Raw genomic sequence first — 14,957 nt, 5'->3', positions numbered from 1 at the left:
TCAATTTGACATAGAATTAACTGAAGTATCAATCCTAATTTGATGGTTCAACCGTTCAACTGATGTGCTGGCTCTATTCTAGTTGTTGGTGTCATGTCTATAAGCACTTTATGTCTGCTTACTCTCACATCTCCGATTTGTCTAGGAAATGGACCAGTTCACTTGGTATACTTCTAAATAAATAGAAAATGCATATGATTTATCTTTACCTATGAAGGGCATAGCGGGAAAACCCTTTATAAATATAATAAACTTGCTTTTGTTGCTGCTTGTAGGAAGAAGATGTTGACATCATCATGCCCCACATACTTGGCGTGATTAAATCTCTCATGAGGTAAAATTTATAATCTTCTAATTCTCAGTTAACTGTTTATCGGCTTATGAACAGTACCGGCTCCAGCCGAGCCGAATTGTGAAATTACGGTTTTACTCTCCATTCTTTGATTAATTGCGGTTTGCCGTTTGGCCTGGGTATAAAACGCGGTGAGGTGATAGAAGTGATCCTTTTTCCCTTCCTTCATTCTTGGCTGATCTCTGCGTTTCTGTTGTTGATAGAGTGAAAGAGAGGGAGAGAATTGCAGAGAATAGGTGCCGTTGTCTCGCCTCTCCTTGGTTAGGAGAGCACAAGACTCCCCGCCGCCATACCGAAACCTAGGTTTCGTCTTACCGAGTCGCTCCGCAAGTTTCGGAGGCCCTCTCACCATCTCTTTCGCTTAATTCGTTAGTTTGTTACTGTAATTATCATGAGGAAAACTATTTATTAATATCTTATAATGTATAATGATATATTAATTCGTTAGTTTGTATATTTCCTTTTCTTTTTACTCAAACAAGTCAACACCTTTTAATTAATTAGGTTTATTAAATATAGTGGGAACAAATCTCTTTTTCTAACGACACATTTGAATTGGATACGGCATGACGTAGTATGGCCAACAAAACAAACAAACTCTCGATATTCCCCCCATTTTATTTTTGTGAGAAAATTGCCTCGACATTCTCCGCACTCGAAAATCTTCGCTGAGCTGAGCCGCATATCGAGGTGAACTCCCAGGCGTGCGCGCCGTCGTCGACAACTGGTGGTGAGCTCCCTCGTACCTCCTACTAGTGTGTGACACTCAGGAACTAGTCCAAGGCTCTCTGTAATTGTGTGTCTGAATCGGATTGGTTAGGTTTTGTCGAACTAGTTTATGATTCGAAGTTTCTAATTGTGTGATTTTGCAAACACGGATTGATTAAAGTTTGGCTAACTAGTTCATGATTCAATTTTGTAATTGTGTGAGTCTACAAACTCAGATTGATTAAGGTTTGTCAAACCAGTTTTTGATTCAAGTTTGTAATTGTGTGGTTTTACTATGATTGATATGCGATTCATTTCGGAGCAGGATATCAAAATGTGGTTCAAAAGCTGTGCTTTAAAACACAACATCGTGTCTAAAAGAAAGGTAGTTAGAAATCTAGTTTATTAGTTCAGTTTCTTGACTTTGGAGAATTTTTTTTTTTCTAATTAAAATATGAACTTCAGTGTTTTAGAGGGGCATCATTGACTCCAAAGGAATATGCAGATACTTCAAAGGGCCTTCAATGCGACAAAACTGCCAATAACTACTGTCAGTTTATGCTTGATTGATTGTAATCATATGTTTGCTTTGATAGAAACCTATATAGGATATTTACAATTTTTTCATATCCTTTAGGTCCTGAGTGTGGGTTCCGGCTGTTGGAGTGTGCAATAAGGAACCAGCACACCGATATGATTGAGTTGTTGCTTAAGAATGGAGGTTTTTATCCTTGCTCTATGCTTTTATTGTTTTCATTTTCATAGCTAGAAAATAATTAGAGTTTTCCATGATTCTACTGTTTTTCTTTTCAGCTGAAATTTTTCGAGATAATGACATTGGAAGAGGCATTGAGACAATGGACGCCTTAGTTAAGCTTGGTTATAAAGAAGTTGAAGGCGAGTTTTTGTACACTTCAAGCTCTGTGGGGAGATTCAACGTTTGGGCTACCTTTTCAGTCAAAAATCGTGGGATTGCTATATTTTATGGTGGCAAGAGTCGAATGAATGTCCAGGGCAAGGAACCAGATGTGTATTTCGCATGGGGCAAGGCTACTTTCAAGCAGGAAGGATCTGTGTTACGGATCAAAGATGGATTGGAGAGTTAGTTAGAATAAATTTTGATTGTTCTGTTTTCTGTTACATACAGTTTGGTTATATATTTATTTACCTTTTGTAGCTTCCTTGCTGGAACCAGCAGAACCTCCATATTTGGGTAGCAAAGAGATATTCTACTGGTTTTGCAACCAGTTAAATGAGGTAATTCAATTTAAAACTCAGTAGTCTCACACTCCCAGTACACTATAGTTAGTTCTTTTGAACAATCTGAAGCTGTTGAACACTTTTACATTTTAAAATTTTAGTAGCTGAAAGTTCTTAGAGTCATGACTCAATGAAATTAACTGATCAGGATGAGCTGATAATATCCTTATTAAATCTGGAAAAAGATTTTGGCTCTTAAAATTAATGTCATGGGTTATTTTGTTCCTTTTGGTACTACTACTCATGGTATTGAGAAGGTCATTTCTCATCACATTGACAAAGCCCTTGATGAATCAATTTGTTTTGTTATTAGAATATTCAGATGGTCTTTATGTCTCTTTAGATTGAGTGCATAGGCCGCAGGGGGCACTTTACTCAATGATACGTTTTGTGTGGGATTCGACTTATGATATTTTATGCAACAAGCTGTCTATCTGTGGGAAATTATTAAGTCCACTTTTGACTTGCTGCATTTTTCACGATTCACCACCTGATAGTGCATCAGCATTCAGTGATAGAATCCGGTTGGAAAACATAACCTTTTGAAATCTAGGCAATTCAATTTAAAACTCTATCAGTAGTCTCACACTCTCACTGCATTAATCAAAGTTTTGATTATACATTTTGGAATCTGAAAGTTCTTTGGGTCATTTCTTTTGTAATTCTGAAACAGATAAATTGGCTTTTAGAATTTGATAGTTAGATAGGCTTTATACCAATTTGGTGGGATGAACTATATTTAAAATAACAATCTCAATCTGTTAGAAATCATTGAATCTACTTTTATCATGGCAAAGTCATCAACATCTAATTACTGGGTGGGAAAATCTAGGTCGATTCTAAATACTCATCAGATGTGTTTTCTATGACCATTCGTATTAAAAACTATTTCAAAAACTGAAATTATATGAGTTTACATAACTCAAATTAGCAGAGCAAGATTAGGTGCAAATATCAACAGGGGATCTCTATTAGAAACTGATCATGGTGATTAGTCATTAGTGATACTGTTACACTTACAGAAAGGAATGGTGATTAGTGACTTTTCACTAATAGAGAGTGGAATGGTGATTATATGCTTCTTATATGTCGTCTTTTGTTTGTTTGAATATTTCAGGCTATTGGTTTGGGTTCTGTGGTGGATGATGGCTTTGATCTCTCGGATATAGAGATGGCACTCAAAGCTTCACTGGACCATTTTGGACAGCCATCTTCACAGCCTTCAATGGTGATTAGTGACTTCTCACTAATAGAAAGAGGAATGGTGATTATAATCTTCTTACACGCCATCTTTTGTTTGTTTGAATGTTTCAGGCTATTGGTTTGGGTTCTGTGGTGGATGATGGCTTTGATCCCTCTGATATAGAGATGGCACTCAAAGCTTCATTGGACCATTTTGGACAGACATCTTTACAGCCTTCTGCACCACCTTTGCCCGAAGATGACTGCACCATTTGTTTTGGTCATAGAGTTGACACTGCCTTTGTTCCCTGCGGTCATCTTATTTGCTCACCATGTGCAGAAAAGATTCAGCATCAGAACATGCGGTGTCCCTTCTGCCGTGAGGTGGTGAAGAACTTTGCAATTCCTAGGATTTGATTGCAAAAGGAAGATAGCTTTTGATGGGAAGGTACCTTGGCTTTTCATTAGACATATTTGTATCTGTTTCTTAATTAGTTAAACCTAAGACCACGATCAATGTAAATACATCAGTTAAAGCTTAATTTGATCACATGGTATTATTACACTAAATAGGTAATTTAAGAGCTGAGCAGCAGAACATCGAATTACAATTTTGAGTATGAATACTCATATGCAGACATTAAAAATTTAAATGCTATCAATCCTAGCCCCTGAGCTTCAATTCTCTTCAGAACCCTAAATTAAAGATCGTGTTCACATAATTCTATTATATATTGATTGTGTATCATAATTCTGAAAACCCTTTCACAGTGCGTAGTACTGCTTACTAGACTCTAGCATAATTGCTTTTGTTTGCACATAATTTGGGATGGAGAGCTTGAAATGTAATAGAACATTGTCATACATTTTCACTGTTAAGTAGGGGTGGTTTTGGCATTTGTCCATCATTTAAGTTTATGCTCCATACCATCATAGTAAGATTAGCCTCTCATTCATGCTCTTTTGGTTGAGCACGAGATGGATGCAGAACCCATTACTGTGCCTGTGTATCAGTTTTTTCTCTTCTTTTTCTTTGGCTTCTTCCCAGTGAATTGTGTTTGGCTAGCTAGTCTGAAAAGGTTTGCTCATTATAGTTGCATTGCTACGCTATTTTTCATTTTCTCACTACAGGATAGTTATTTCTGTTAATGGTTACTAGTTTGAAACAAATGGTCACCACTGTTGTAAAATGAAAGTGTTTCAGAAAATGGAGAGAGCTTTGCTTCAAAGAACTTGAGAGAGAGAGAGAGAGTTTAGATGCAGATAATAGGTGTAGTATTTTCTGTTTTTCTCTTCTTCCATGTATGAGAAATGGACTACATATATAGTGGAAGACAAGGAACATATAGTCTAAAGTCCTCCATAAAACAAGGGCCCTTAAAGTCCTCCCTAAAACATGGATCCCCTAAAACTAGGAAAGCATCTTCTAATATACAACAATTTACATGATATAGCCATAATAGTTTACAACACTCCCCCTTGGATATTTCATGTCAATAGTGTTGCCTAGGCTGTGCGCTTTTAAGTTGCCTCGTCAAAAACCTTGCCAAGTAATAAAAACCCTGTGGGAAAAAACAACCTTGGTCGAAGGAGAAAAAGAGCACAACGCGCATGAGTGTGGAGTAATAATATCACAGCTTCGGAGATAAGTGGAGTCTTCTTATTAACATCATAAGTAGGTAGTATGTCTACGAGAGGGATGCATTTAGAGTTGCTACACCAAAACCTTGCCCGGTAAACCCAGTGGGAAAAACCCGTGGTCGAAGGGAAAAGATGAGCAAATGCATATATGTTGAATCAAAACATCTTCAGGATGTAGTATAAGTGGGGCGACCATGCTAAAGATGTGCCTCGTTAAAACCTTGCCAGGTAATAAAACCCAGTGGGACAAAATAACCCTGGACGAAGGACAAAAGAGTACACGATGGTCAAGTGGGTATGCTTCTGGATACTCCCCTGATTCAACTCCCCCTGAAAATTACATGTTAGGTAATTTAGATACCTTGTACATGCTTTTGGAATGTAGACTTTGGTAGTGACTTAGTGAAGAGGTCTGCACGATTGTCTTCAGATTGAATCTACTTGACCTCAATCTTCTGATGCTCCTGTTGTTGCTTATTGAAGAAAAACTTTGGTGCAATATGTTTGGTCTTGTCTCCTTTGATGTAACCTGTCTTCATTTACTCGATGCAAGTAGCATTATCCTCGTGGGTAGTGGTTGGTTCATCAGTGGTGGAATGCAGTCCACATGTGCTTTGAACATGCTTTGTGATGGCTCTCAACCATATACATTCACGTATTGCGTCGTGAAGGGCTAGAATCTCAGCATGATTCGAAGAGTTAGCAACAAGGGTCTGTTTCATAGACCTCCAAGAAATTGCAGTATTCCCAATGGTAAAGACATAACCAGTTTGGGAACGCGCCTTGTGCGGGTCTGATAGATAGTCTGTATCAGCATATCCAACAAGGCTCATTCTAAGGATCAAATGGGTTTGATCAATTCCTTGATGCATAGGGATACTATAAGCCCATGTCCGCCGTACCTCTACGGTAGCGAAAAATGTCTTTTATGCCATTGCAGTGGTGGCGTGTTGGCGCAGAGCTATATCTAGCTAACAAGTTCACATCGAATGAGATGTCTTGTCTTGAGCATTAAGCCAAGTACAATAATGCGCCTATTGCACTTAGATATGGGACTTCTGGCACCAATATCTCTTCATTATCATATGCAGGACGATACGATTCTCTCTAGGCTTCAGACGACCATGGGTGTGCTTGCTTTTATCCTCATTAAAGCATCTTAACATCTTCTGGATGTAATTTGGACCAAAATTTCATCTGCACTGTGCTCGGGCTCCAGGTCGAGACAATAATTTGTTCTCCCAAGGCCTTTCACCTCAAATTCCAACTTCAGGTGCTTTGCAGTTTCCTTGATCTCTTCAGGAGTATCAATCAAATTCATGTCATTGACATAGACCGCTATAATTGCAAACCAGGAACTTGTTTCCTTAATAAACACGCATGGACATAGTTTATTATTCACATATCCCATCCCGATCAAATATTCACTTAGACGGTTATACCACCTCCGTCTACATTGGTTCAATCCATAAAGTGAACACCTCAAAACTAATGGAGAACACGTTCCGTGGTCTAGAACTATTTGCATTGGGTACCTTAAGTCCTTCAGGAACTTTCAGGTATATCTCTGTATTATGATCCCCCTAGAGATAAGTTATGACCACATTCATAAGCTGCATATTCAGTTTTTCGGAAACTACCAAACTGATAAGGTAGTGGAACGTTATGACGTCCATTATGGGAGAATACGCCTCCTCGTAATCAATCACAGGGCATTGAGAAAATTCTTGCGCTACTAGACGAGCTTTGTGTATCACAATCTCGTTTTTCTCATTACGCTTCCTTATAAATACCCATTTAAATTCTACAGGTTTAACATGGGAAGGTGTAGGAACAACAGGCCCAAAACACCTTTCTCTTTGTCAAGGAATCTAATTTGACCTGGATTGCTTATTTCCTTTTTGGCCAGTCGTCTTTTCATTGATATTGATCAACAAAGCAAGGTTCGAGATCATCGCATATTATAGTTTCGGTGGCCACCGCAAATACTAATATATCATCAATGATAATCTCATTCCAATTCCAAATCTCACAAAATTTACCAAGATTTCTCTATTCTTGGGAGTGGGTTCAAATGTTAGAGCGTCCCCCAACATCATCTCTTCTAGGACAGACCCATAATCCGGATTTACCTCATGAGATGAATAGGTTTGAGATTGCGATGTCAAGAGGATTCATTTGTGCCAAGTTTACCCTCTTCTAGGGATAAGAATCCTTCGAACCTAATGGTCTACCTCACTTCTGGGCAGGGACATATGACTGGTTAGCCGCCATGGTCGTACCTCATCCATCTGGGACGACACATCCTTCAGGGACGTCTATCCTTGCAGGCACATTTGTAGCAGGTATATATGATCTCGTCACTTTAGCTAGATCAGAGAAAGCATCTGGCATATTTTGGGCTATACTCTGTAGATCTATAATTCTCCGCACTTCATTATCATATTGTGCGGTTCGGGGATCAAGATGAGACATAGTGGGGACATTCCACGTCAATTCACGTCGGTCATCAGGAACGGTAACGTTCTTATCTCCCCCTAACGGCGGGAAGACTGTCTCATCAAAGTGACAATCCGCAAATCTAGCGGTAAAGAGATCGCCTGTCAAGGGCTCTAAAGAGCATATAATGGATGAGATTCATAATCGACATACACGCCCATCCTTTGTTGAGGACCCAATTTTGTACGTTGTGACGGCACAATTGGCACGCGGACTACATACTCAAATGCGCGTAAGTGCGAAACATCAGGTTCCTACCTAGTCACCAACTGTAATGCGGAGTAAGGTTGGTAGCAGTGGGCCTCAACGGGACCAACGTAGCTGCATGCAAGATTGCATAGCTCCATGCAGAATTTAGAAGCTTGGTGCGCATTACCAAGATTCTATCTGCGAGACCATCTTGGGTGTGAACATAGGGAACTAAATGTTCAGCATCAATCCCAAAGGATATGCAATAATCATCGAAATACTTCGATGTAAACTCTCCGGTATTATCAAGTCTTATGGACTTTATGGGATAATCCGAGTGTTGAGCCACAATTTCATGATCTGGGCGAGAGTTTAGCAAAAGCAGCATTTTCTTGTGGACAATAGTGTAACATGTGATCACTTTGTCGATACATCAACCAAAACCATGAAATATTTAAATGGTCTACATGGTGGTTGGATAGGTCCACAAATTTTCCTTGCATTCTGTGCAGAAAAATGGTGTGTATATATACTAGTCTTTGCACACGATGGTCTAGAGTTTAACATTCCTAACGAGCAAGTGTTACTAAACACAAGACCCTTATTCAGAAGGGGATGCCCGTGTGATAAGTTGAGGATGCGGTGCATCATACTTTGACCTGGGTGTCCCAAATGGTCATGCCATAGCAAGTAGTTGCTCGAATTGATTAGCTTCTGGCTAACAAATTTCAATTTCTCCAATATACGCTTCTGGCCGCACATTCAGAGGTTATGCAAAGATATTACACTCATTTTTCTCAGGGGTTTCAACGTGATAACCGTTGGTTCGAATATCCTTAATACTCAATAACGTTCTTCTGGAACATGGAGAATATAAGGTCTCATTAATGGTAAATTCAGTACCATTGGACAACATAAAGTGGGCTTTGCCATAGCCCTCTATCAGGTTGGATCGGCCTGATACGGTTGTCACAGAGGTATGCATAGACAATAAGTTTGAAACATATCCGATCTCGGAGTATGGTGTGCGTAATAGCACTGTTAGCCAAACAACAAACTTCCCCACTGAATATGCCTATTCATTTATTTAATTCAATGGATCACATGTATAAATAAATTTATTGAATTAAATATATTCGAACAAAACCACATTTAATCCAAAGTATCGAAAAACATAAATCACCAAAATCCGAAAATTGAAACATCATTCATTAGATATGGCACATGGGGCCAATCATACCCATGTCTTCGAGTTTCTAATCCTCGGTATGTATAGTACTTGCCTGAAAATCCATGATCTCTAGTGTGGTTTATATAGAAAATGACCCTTAATCAAAGTTGGTATTTCGAGTTCCGCGACTGGCGTAATACTCATCTACTGCTTCGGCTATCGCACAGCAGGTGCGGGACCAGTAGTCAATTCCTCCACATCGATGACAAAGATCATGCTAATTTTGGTGGCGACGAGCCAGACCAGTGTTCCTTTCAACTCAGGCTTGCTGAGTTAGGGCATCACAATTCTCACTACATGGGCCTTGGCCATGTGGAGCTGGATTACGTGCTCCTTGGCCTCTTGGGCCTTGGCCACCTGACTGACGGTCATGTGGGTTATTTTCCCTTCTGCCAATCATATCTTGCTTCAGGCAAGAAAGTGGTCATTTAATGGTTAAATCTCTCTTCCAGAGCGACCCAAAGAGTTTGTGCATCATCTTGATCGGATACTCAGTTTGGAGTGCTTTCTCTATATGTTTCTTTATGAAAATTATGGCACTCGCCTTAAAAGCCTCTCTGGCGACATTGTCAACAATGATTATTGATCTCATCTTCTTTGCAGTTAGATGAATTATCACATCTTGAGTCCACTTTAGATAGTTTCTTCCGGAAACCTCCAAAGCAACAAAGTCAAGTTTGTTGAGATTTGACATGTCTTACAGGAAATGAACAAATAATCTTAGTGCTTTGGGTAATATCGTCCATAAGCAACTAATAGGAATTTTAGGTTCTATACATGGTATGGAAAATCGGATTAAACACGTAAAATCTACTGGTTTTATCATGTGTGGTGAATTTATTAAGGAAACTTCAAGTTTCTTAAATGACATTATCGAAACTACAGGTTAGATATGTGTATGAACTACTGGTTCATTTATAACTTCTAGTTCATTAGGTACCTGCATTTTCTACACATATATTCTAGTGCGAAAATTTAGACAAGTAACGCAATAATATTAAATAGAGCAAATTGAAATAATATCTCACAAATTTGAATAAATGGAAATCACAAATCAATTGAGATATTAATTGCATGCTAGTAAAATAACATATTAATTATCACACAATTATGTGAATAAATGCTTCTGGCAATTAATTACACATATGAAATATGGTGAATTTATTACAATAGCCATAATGACATGGACGTTGTCTGAGTTCAAATCTCAGTAGAATCAAATCATTTTTCCTTTTATTTGGTTCTACTGGACCAAAGAAAGAGTGGGATTGATAATAAAGCCTACGTACGGGGCTTAGCTGCAAGCTCGTGACCCAGGCTTTCATGCACTAGTCAAATAGTGTGTGAGGCCTGTTGGGCTGCTCGGTCTTGCGGAAGGAAAATGGGCCTGCTGGGCTCAAGCTGGTCTGCCAAGGAATGAAAAGTTATTACTTAGTCCTTTCGGTAATTCCAATTGAATACGACCAGGTAAGAAGATGAGGTTTAGGTGGAGCGAGGCTCGCTTAAGTACACAGCCTCATTGAATCTTACCTAGACATCGCATCTAGTTGGATGAGCCTACTTGGAAAGGTTCATAATCTTTCAGTGTTGTCGAAACTACAGGTTCGATACATGTGAACTTCTGGTTCAACATTTATGTATGAACTTTTGGTTCAATGTTTATGTGTGAACTTCCGGTTCAATGTTTATGTGTGAACTTCCGGTTCGTTAAGTACCTGCATTCCGTACATATATATTCTAATGCAAAGAATTTAAGTGGGTAAAATATTTAAATTTAATATGAGCAGGTAACACCACAAAACATTATTATAATAAATAATGAAGGAAAAATGTATCATTATCACAAAGTCCAAACAAGTATATATAGATATTTGTCACAATATACATGAATTGATAGCTAAAATAAAAGCTATTGATTTTCCTCTTCCTTTTTTTTCAATCATGCCAATTATAATGCAAGAGAAGTAAGTGTCTCTCATAGAGGATTAAGTTAAACTAGATGCTTCAACAAAAGTCATAAATCGTGACTGCAGTTCCTACTGAACAACAGTCGAAAAGCGAACTGAAACACTAAGCAAAACTACCCAGAAAAATATGAAAATTTACAGAGATGCACTAAACATATAAGGGCTCCAGCATACAAAATTTGGTGAATTTTGGAGTTGAAATACTATTTTAAATAAATACTGGAACACAGAGATCAGAAGGTAAAATGAAACAGCAAAATAGGTTTTTTGTTTGGAAAAACCTACTTGGTTGTAGAGCTTGTAGAGTGATGTTGATTGAATGATGAACTGCCTCTTCTCTGCAACCCAAGAGTTATTCACCTCTTCTCTTGTCAATCTGCAATCCGAATCCTAGAGCTATTCGTGCTGATAACGTGTTGTAAAATGAAAGTGTTTCAGAAAATGGAGAGAGCTTTGCTTCAAAGAACTTGAGAGAGAGAGAGAGAGTTTAGATGCAGATAATAGGTGTAGTATTTTCTGTTTTTCTCTTCTTCCATGTATGAGAAATGGACTACATATATAGTGGAAGACAAGGAACATATAGCCTAAAGTCCTCCATAAAACAAGGACCCTTAAAGTCCTCCCTAAAACATGGATCCCCTAAAACTAGGAAAGCATCTTCTAATATACAACAATTTACATGATATAGCCATAATAGTTTACAACAACCACCAAGTTTTACTGTTTTACTGATCAAGCATTTGAACACTTTGAACCGTCTGATACCCACTTAAAATGCTAGTCATTCCTGTCCTGACTCATATGAAAAAGCTTGAGACATGAGAGCATTTCACACTTCAGAAACGAATTTGAGAACCTTCCCTTCATTCCCTTTTTCCTATGCTTGGGTTTTGAGAAAGAAAACCAGCAGTGCCAAAACTTCCTTCTACTTAAAAGTTGGGATTTTTAATAGGTGATGATGGAAAGTGTGCAATATTTGGAGCAGACTAATCTCAGAAAAGCATGCAAGAGTTTGCATTCTTAGGGGTCTCCCTCCTTGCAGTCTTAAGAATTGGACCATGAGGAGCAATTTGAACAAGGGGGTTTCAGGTTTAGGACAACCCTAAAGGGGAAATTGCAACAACCCATTTCTCAAATGCAAGTGATAAGAATACGCTGTTCATCATTGTCTTTCTGGGATGGGAGGGTTCAGTCTGGAACTCTTAAGGTCTTCGTTATGCATCCAGTACGCCTAATAGATTAAGATTTCCTAGGTTATGCAAAAAGCTTTTCTATTTTTATTTTATTTTCGGGAATTTGAGTTATAACTATGATATACATCTTTGTGTTGAAATTTCATTTTGAATGCTCTAAAATGCGTGATACTCGAAATTGACCAGGGAAAGTTCCTGTTTCAGGTTCGAAGAAAGAAAGGAAATATTTGGGATGGATGGAAAAGAGAGACGTTGTGCAGATGGATCAAGCAGCATTTTGGAGGAAGCTGTATTTTGCTATTGATGATGATGAATTTGTTTGGTGTTGACTGTGGAGATTTACTGCATTTGGATTTTATTGAAATAGGTACTCTTCCAGATTAAAATGAGAGTTGGGTTTGAATTCCAACCCTGTTGATTGATGAGAGAGCGAGCATACGCTTCTAACTGGTTGTAGTATTTTGGTAGATTAAAGTTAGAATGCTACTAAGAAGCATGATGATTAGCACGGAAAATATGACATGTATAAGAACCACAGCTATAATGTGACATGTATAAGAGCCACAGCTATAATATGACATATATAAGAACCACAGCTATAAGCATTTCTTTCTTTTTTTGGAAATAAAGGTTGCTTAGTAGATCATTAAGATATGAGCTGGTTATTAACAATAGAAAGAAAAAATGTGCAGAACTGGAATGTTTTATTCCATTTCTTCACACTTGAATGCATATTGATTTGTTAATGTCAACAAGAACCCTGTTTTCTCACTTCCTCGCTTTCTCATTCTCAGTGAAAAAGTGCTTGCCTTGTTGTGTGCCTAGTACTTTTGTTAATTCTATTTTCATTCCCTCCTGTTTCTCTGCAATCAATTAATACATTCGGATTGTTTATTGCTGAACTGATATTGTAAGCGCTTTTCATCTTCTTGTGCTCTTGACTCTCTTCAAATCCAATGGGGGGTTTTATCGGTTGCCAAGGGAGATATTGGTATGAGTAAGGGGGAAAGCTTTTCCAATCTGGTTGGCATGGATATTGAATTACCGATTATGATGAATCTGGGAGAATTTTTTTTTTTTTTTTTGAAGGACTTTTAGAAGGAGGCATCATTTTAATTCTTCAACGAGTATGGCCTCATTAGTCACCAAATAAACTCGTACAATGACCCGTCGAAGAAGGGGAATGCAGAATGGCGATATGCTTCCGTCAAGTTTGGAAAGGTTACCCTCATTGGACCATGTTTTTGGGGTTGTTCTTTGAATGGTAAGGAGTATAATATGCTACTTAGGCATGCTTGGCTTCAAAACATGACATACTCAGCCAAACATCTATTGTTGGGGTAAACAAATTTAATTGCTAATTTGATTAAAACTAGATCTGATTCAGTACAAAACTACAAACTAGATGGTCCACTTTCCTAGCCAGGGTTTGATTTACATATACATCACCTAATGCAAACTAGGGTTGGACCCCGTAGTTCATTCTCATCGGTAAGATATTCTCTTCTCCACCCCATTGACACGAAATACTCACCAAAAAAAAAAAAAAAAGATTGATGAAGATATATAAGAATTAGTACAAAAATTCAGCAATAAAAAGAGAATAACTTACCGATGAGAATGAACCAAGGGGTCAACAAAAGGTTGATTTGGGAGAATCTGGAAATGGAACGGAAAGGAGGGGAAGACAAAGAATTGGGAGGGAGGAAAGAGACGGTGTTTGTTCTACCTAGAAATTTTAAGTCAGCCAGAACACTTGGTGGGATATTGAAATTTTAATTGAAATTTTGGAGCCTTTCTCGCAGCAAGCTGGTGTGGGAAGAAAAAAATCACACATGTTAGTTCAGGAATGGATGGTCGTATAAGTGACGTGGTGGGGGTGCCCTATATAAGAATTTCTCTAGGATTGCTTCCTCACACAGCCACGTCTGCATTTAAGTTTACTTTTCAGTTAAATCTACAAATAATTCAGAAATTCAAAAAAAATATTGAAAAATGTTGTGAACTCGTGACATCACTATTTTCCACTTCTGACCTCGAAAATAAAATTCAAGCAACTTTAAAACTTCATTCTAACATTCCACACGTACTAAGTGAGTTGAGAAGTTTTGGAAATGTCATATTCCAGATAAATTGTGGTCTACAATAAGCATTTTTATATGGATTTGCCGTGACTTGGCTAAACCACCAAATTTGCTCACCCAAGGAACAGTTTTAAGAGACTATGAGGAACAAATGCATCTCAACCCCATGTATTAAATATAAAAGTAGAAATTATAACAACTTAAAACTATGCACTTATTTTTAGCTGTCAGATTCACTTGTCCCGTTCCTTAAAAATGCATCTCTTAGTTGAGCCGGCCTTGCTAAACCACATGCAAAACCTAAATGTCCTTGCCAACTTTTTTTTTTCTTTGCTTACATGATAGAGTGCAAGAGCTGGAAATGAGACACACCGTTAACCCTAATCCCAGCCCAATTGGGAAATTTTTTTGGAAAACATCTTTATGAATCAGTTTTTTTTTTAAATTTCTAAAGAAGATATAATTTTCTCTTTGAACGTGCCATTAAAAAATTTACTATATCTTTCCAAAAAAAAAAAAAAATCCTTTGAAATCTCCATGAGATTTGCTTTCCACTATTTGTTGTTACAAACGTAAACCACATACAAGGAGTCCAAATCGCACAAGGATCCCAAATCAGACAAGGATTCCAAGCAAGACCCGGCAAAACCT

The 14,957-nt window shown here is 38.0% G+C and overlaps 1 protein-coding gene and 1 long non-coding RNA gene across 3 annotated transcripts; one reads left to right on the top strand and one right to left on the bottom strand.

The window, feature by feature from the left end:
* The first annotated feature begins 981 nt into the window (after positions 1–981).
* LOC112193957 (RING finger protein 141) lies at positions 982–12,845 on the top strand. 2 transcript variants are annotated; one of them, XM_040515932.1, is made up of 9 exons: positions 982–1,082; positions 1,386–1,445; positions 1,526–1,610; positions 1,698–1,781; positions 1,874–2,161; positions 2,238–2,317; positions 3,438–3,548; positions 3,635–3,950; positions 12,427–12,845. In XM_040515932.1, the coding sequence occupies exons 2-8, from the start codon at positions 1,395–1,397 to the stop codon at positions 3,917–3,919; spliced, it is 984 nt and encodes a 327-aa protein (XP_040371866.1). In that variant the 5' UTR covers positions 982–1,082; positions 1,386–1,394; the 3' UTR covers positions 3,920–3,950; positions 12,427–12,845. The 2 variants fall into 2 exon arrangements, with proteins under 2 accessions (XP_040371866.1, XP_040371867.1); XM_040515933.1 differs by lacking the exons at positions 1,386–1,445; positions 1,526–1,610.
* On the bottom strand, positions 10,106–11,542 carry LOC112193457. The gene is made up of 3 exons (XR_002933910.2): positions 11,315–11,542; positions 10,593–10,777; positions 10,106–10,468 (listed from the first exon to the last, which is right to left on the bottom strand). It is a non-coding gene; the product is annotated as an uncharacterized LOC112193457 (long non-coding RNA).
* Positions 12,846–14,957: the final 2,112 nt, after the last annotated feature.

The sequence above is a fragment of the Rosa chinensis genome, chromosome 3 (genome assembly GCF_002994745.2).
Source record: "Rosa chinensis cultivar Old Blush chromosome 3, RchiOBHm-V2, whole genome shotgun sequence".
Classification (NCBI taxonomy): domain Eukaryota; kingdom Viridiplantae; phylum Streptophyta; class Magnoliopsida; order Rosales; family Rosaceae; genus Rosa; species Rosa chinensis.
This window is presented reverse-complemented; position numbering and strand designations above follow the sequence as displayed.

What these genes read in the sequence shown, in the direction of transcription:
- LOC112193957 (XM_040515932.1), top strand. Translation starts at nt 1,395, where the DNA reads ATGTGGTTCAAAAGCTGTGCTTTAAAACACAACATCGTGTCTAAAAGA. An exon ending in CAAAACTGCCAATAACTACT is followed by an intron (nt 1,611 to 1,697) that starts GTCAGTTTATGC and finishes CATATCCTTTAG; the next exon opens with GTCCTGAGTGTGGGTTCCGG. An exon ending in GTTGTTGCTTAAGAATGGAG is followed by an intron (nt 1,782 to 1,873) that starts GTTTTTATCCTT and finishes TTTTCTTTTCAG; the next exon opens with CTGAAATTTTTCGAGATAAT.